The following is a 2,133-nucleotide window of genomic DNA, read 5'->3' as shown; positions in this document are numbered from 1 at the left end:
TTAAAAACGAACGATATGTTCGAAGGACGAAAATTTCAAATTCGTAATATCATATATCAAATGCGTGCAAATAAGGAACATGTGACTTCAGATACAATTTTACTTAAGTTAAAAGAGAGGAAATTTGGTGACATCGGCAGAACAAGTTTATGGCAAGTCCTACATAACATAGGATTCAAATTTAAAAAAGAGGATAACAGAAAAGCGCTTTGTGAAAGAAGTTCTGTTGTACACAAGAGAATTGAGTTTCTGAGAAAATATAACAAATTTAAAGAAGAAGGGTCAACTTTTGTATATTTAGACGAAACATGGATATTTTCTAAGGGTGCTACCAAGAGAATATGGCAAGATGACAACATAAAATCGATCAAGCATACTAGTGGAGAAGGGAAGCGACATATAATTCTGCACGCGGGAGGGAAGACAGGCTTTATAGAAGGTGCTGATTTAATATTTTCGTCTACATCAAAAAACAGTGACTATCATGACAATATGAACACGGAAATGTTTGTGAAATGGTTGCGTGAAAAACTTCTTCCCGGATTAAGTGAGCCCAGCGTAATTATTTTAGACAATGCGCCTTATCATTCAGAAATACTAAACAAAAGTCCAACAAATTCGTGGAATGTAGATAAGATTAAAGAATGGCTAACAAATGAACGCATATATATTCCACAGCATATATTAAAGTCTGAGTTGTTATGTTTGGCAAAAGAACATGCAAAACCAAAAATCTTTGTGGTGGATCAGGTTATTGAAAGTTACGGGCATCAAGTTTTACGTCTTCCACCATACCACTGCCAGTTTAATCCCATCGAATATATATGGGGAATAGCAAAACAATATTACGACAACCATATTGGGCCTAATGGGTATACAGACGAAGCGGTTTGGGAAACTTGGCGAGAAGCACTTTCAATTGCAACTCCAGAAGTATGGCGGAACTGTATATACAAGTGCGAAAAATTAATTGAAGATTGGTGGATTCGTGAAAATAAAATTAACGAAATAAGCCCAATCATAATAACAATTAACGGTGACGACAGCGATGATGATGACAGCGATGGCGATGATAGTGTGAACAATAACGACTAAATCATTTTAGTAAAAAAAATTGGTACGTATATTGACTTAATAATATTTAGCATTTTACTTAAATATTTGATGTTTACATAATGCCCTGCTGTAGGATTACCGGATCCTTTTCAAGGCGTGATCATTTTAGTAGGTGTGATTTGTTTGAAATCGAAACTATTTGTAGATATTGTAGGTACATACGTAATATTATAATATTGTTTTTAATAATTTTTATTTACGGGAAAAATACCCCATTATACATATAAACTATAAAATATACATGACTAACATAGAAAACATGCGATCTGAAAAAAAAATAAAACAAGCTAAAATTAGTTTACAATGTCATATAATTGCTTTTTACACGCGTCAATTGACTTTAATTTAAAAACATCCAACGTCAATATATCACTTAAATTGATTGTGACTTTATAGAAAACCATTTTAGAGATTAAATTAAAACATCAACAATACAGCAACGTTTAGCCTTCTACCTTTTATAAGTTATAATTTGTTTTATTTTTATTATATTGATATTCATGCAACAATTAATAATAGGTATATTTATTTTTGGCTACGGTTAATGAACTGTTATAAAGAATCATGAAATTATCTCGTTTAGGCTTCTGAGGCTATACAAACACCTAAAATTTAAAATTATTTGATTTATATAAGAACCTCCTCAAATAAAAAATTACTGCGCCCATGTGTAGATAGTCAAACTACAGCGGACCAGTAAATTCGTTCATTTCTTTGTTAATCCATGACCGGTGTAAGTCTACCGAATAGACTTTAGGTGGCGAAAATATGCAAAAATTTATTTTGGGCCACCACTGTGGCTTTGGGGAGCAAAGAATGTAAAATGGGCATAAGTCATAATTTGTAGGTTACACTGTGTTGTTTTATTTTACATAAGTACTTTATCAATAATACGAACAGATGACGAAAAAAAAAACAAAAACTGGAGCGCGCCAAAGCATATATGAGATTTATGGCGCTACTGTGCCGTAACGGTTGCTTATACGAAAAAAATGAATAGGACCTCATTTTTAGAGT

The 2,133-nt window shown here is 32.5% G+C and overlaps 1 protein-coding gene across 1 annotated transcript; it reads left to right on the top strand.

Annotated features, from left to right (window-relative positions):
• The first annotated feature begins 492 nt into the window (after positions 1–492).
• Positions 493–1,095, top strand: LOC126891404 (uncharacterized). The gene has a single exon (XM_050660577.1). It carries the CDS (start codon positions 493–495, stop codon positions 1,093–1,095), a length of 603 nt encoding a protein of 200 aa, XP_050516534.1.
• Positions 1,096–2,133: the final 1,038 nt, after the last annotated feature.

Source organism: Diabrotica virgifera, chromosome 9 (genome assembly GCF_917563875.1).
Source record: "Diabrotica virgifera virgifera chromosome 9, PGI_DIABVI_V3a".
In the NCBI taxonomy this organism is placed as follows: Eukaryota; Metazoa; Arthropoda; class Insecta; order Coleoptera; family Chrysomelidae; genus Diabrotica; species Diabrotica virgifera.
This window is presented reverse-complemented; position numbering and strand designations above follow the sequence as displayed.

Coding starts and splice junctions, on each gene's coding strand:
- LOC126891404 (XM_050660577.1), top strand. CDS start 493: ATGAACACGGAAATGTTTGTGAAATGGTTGCGTGAAAAACTTCTTCCC.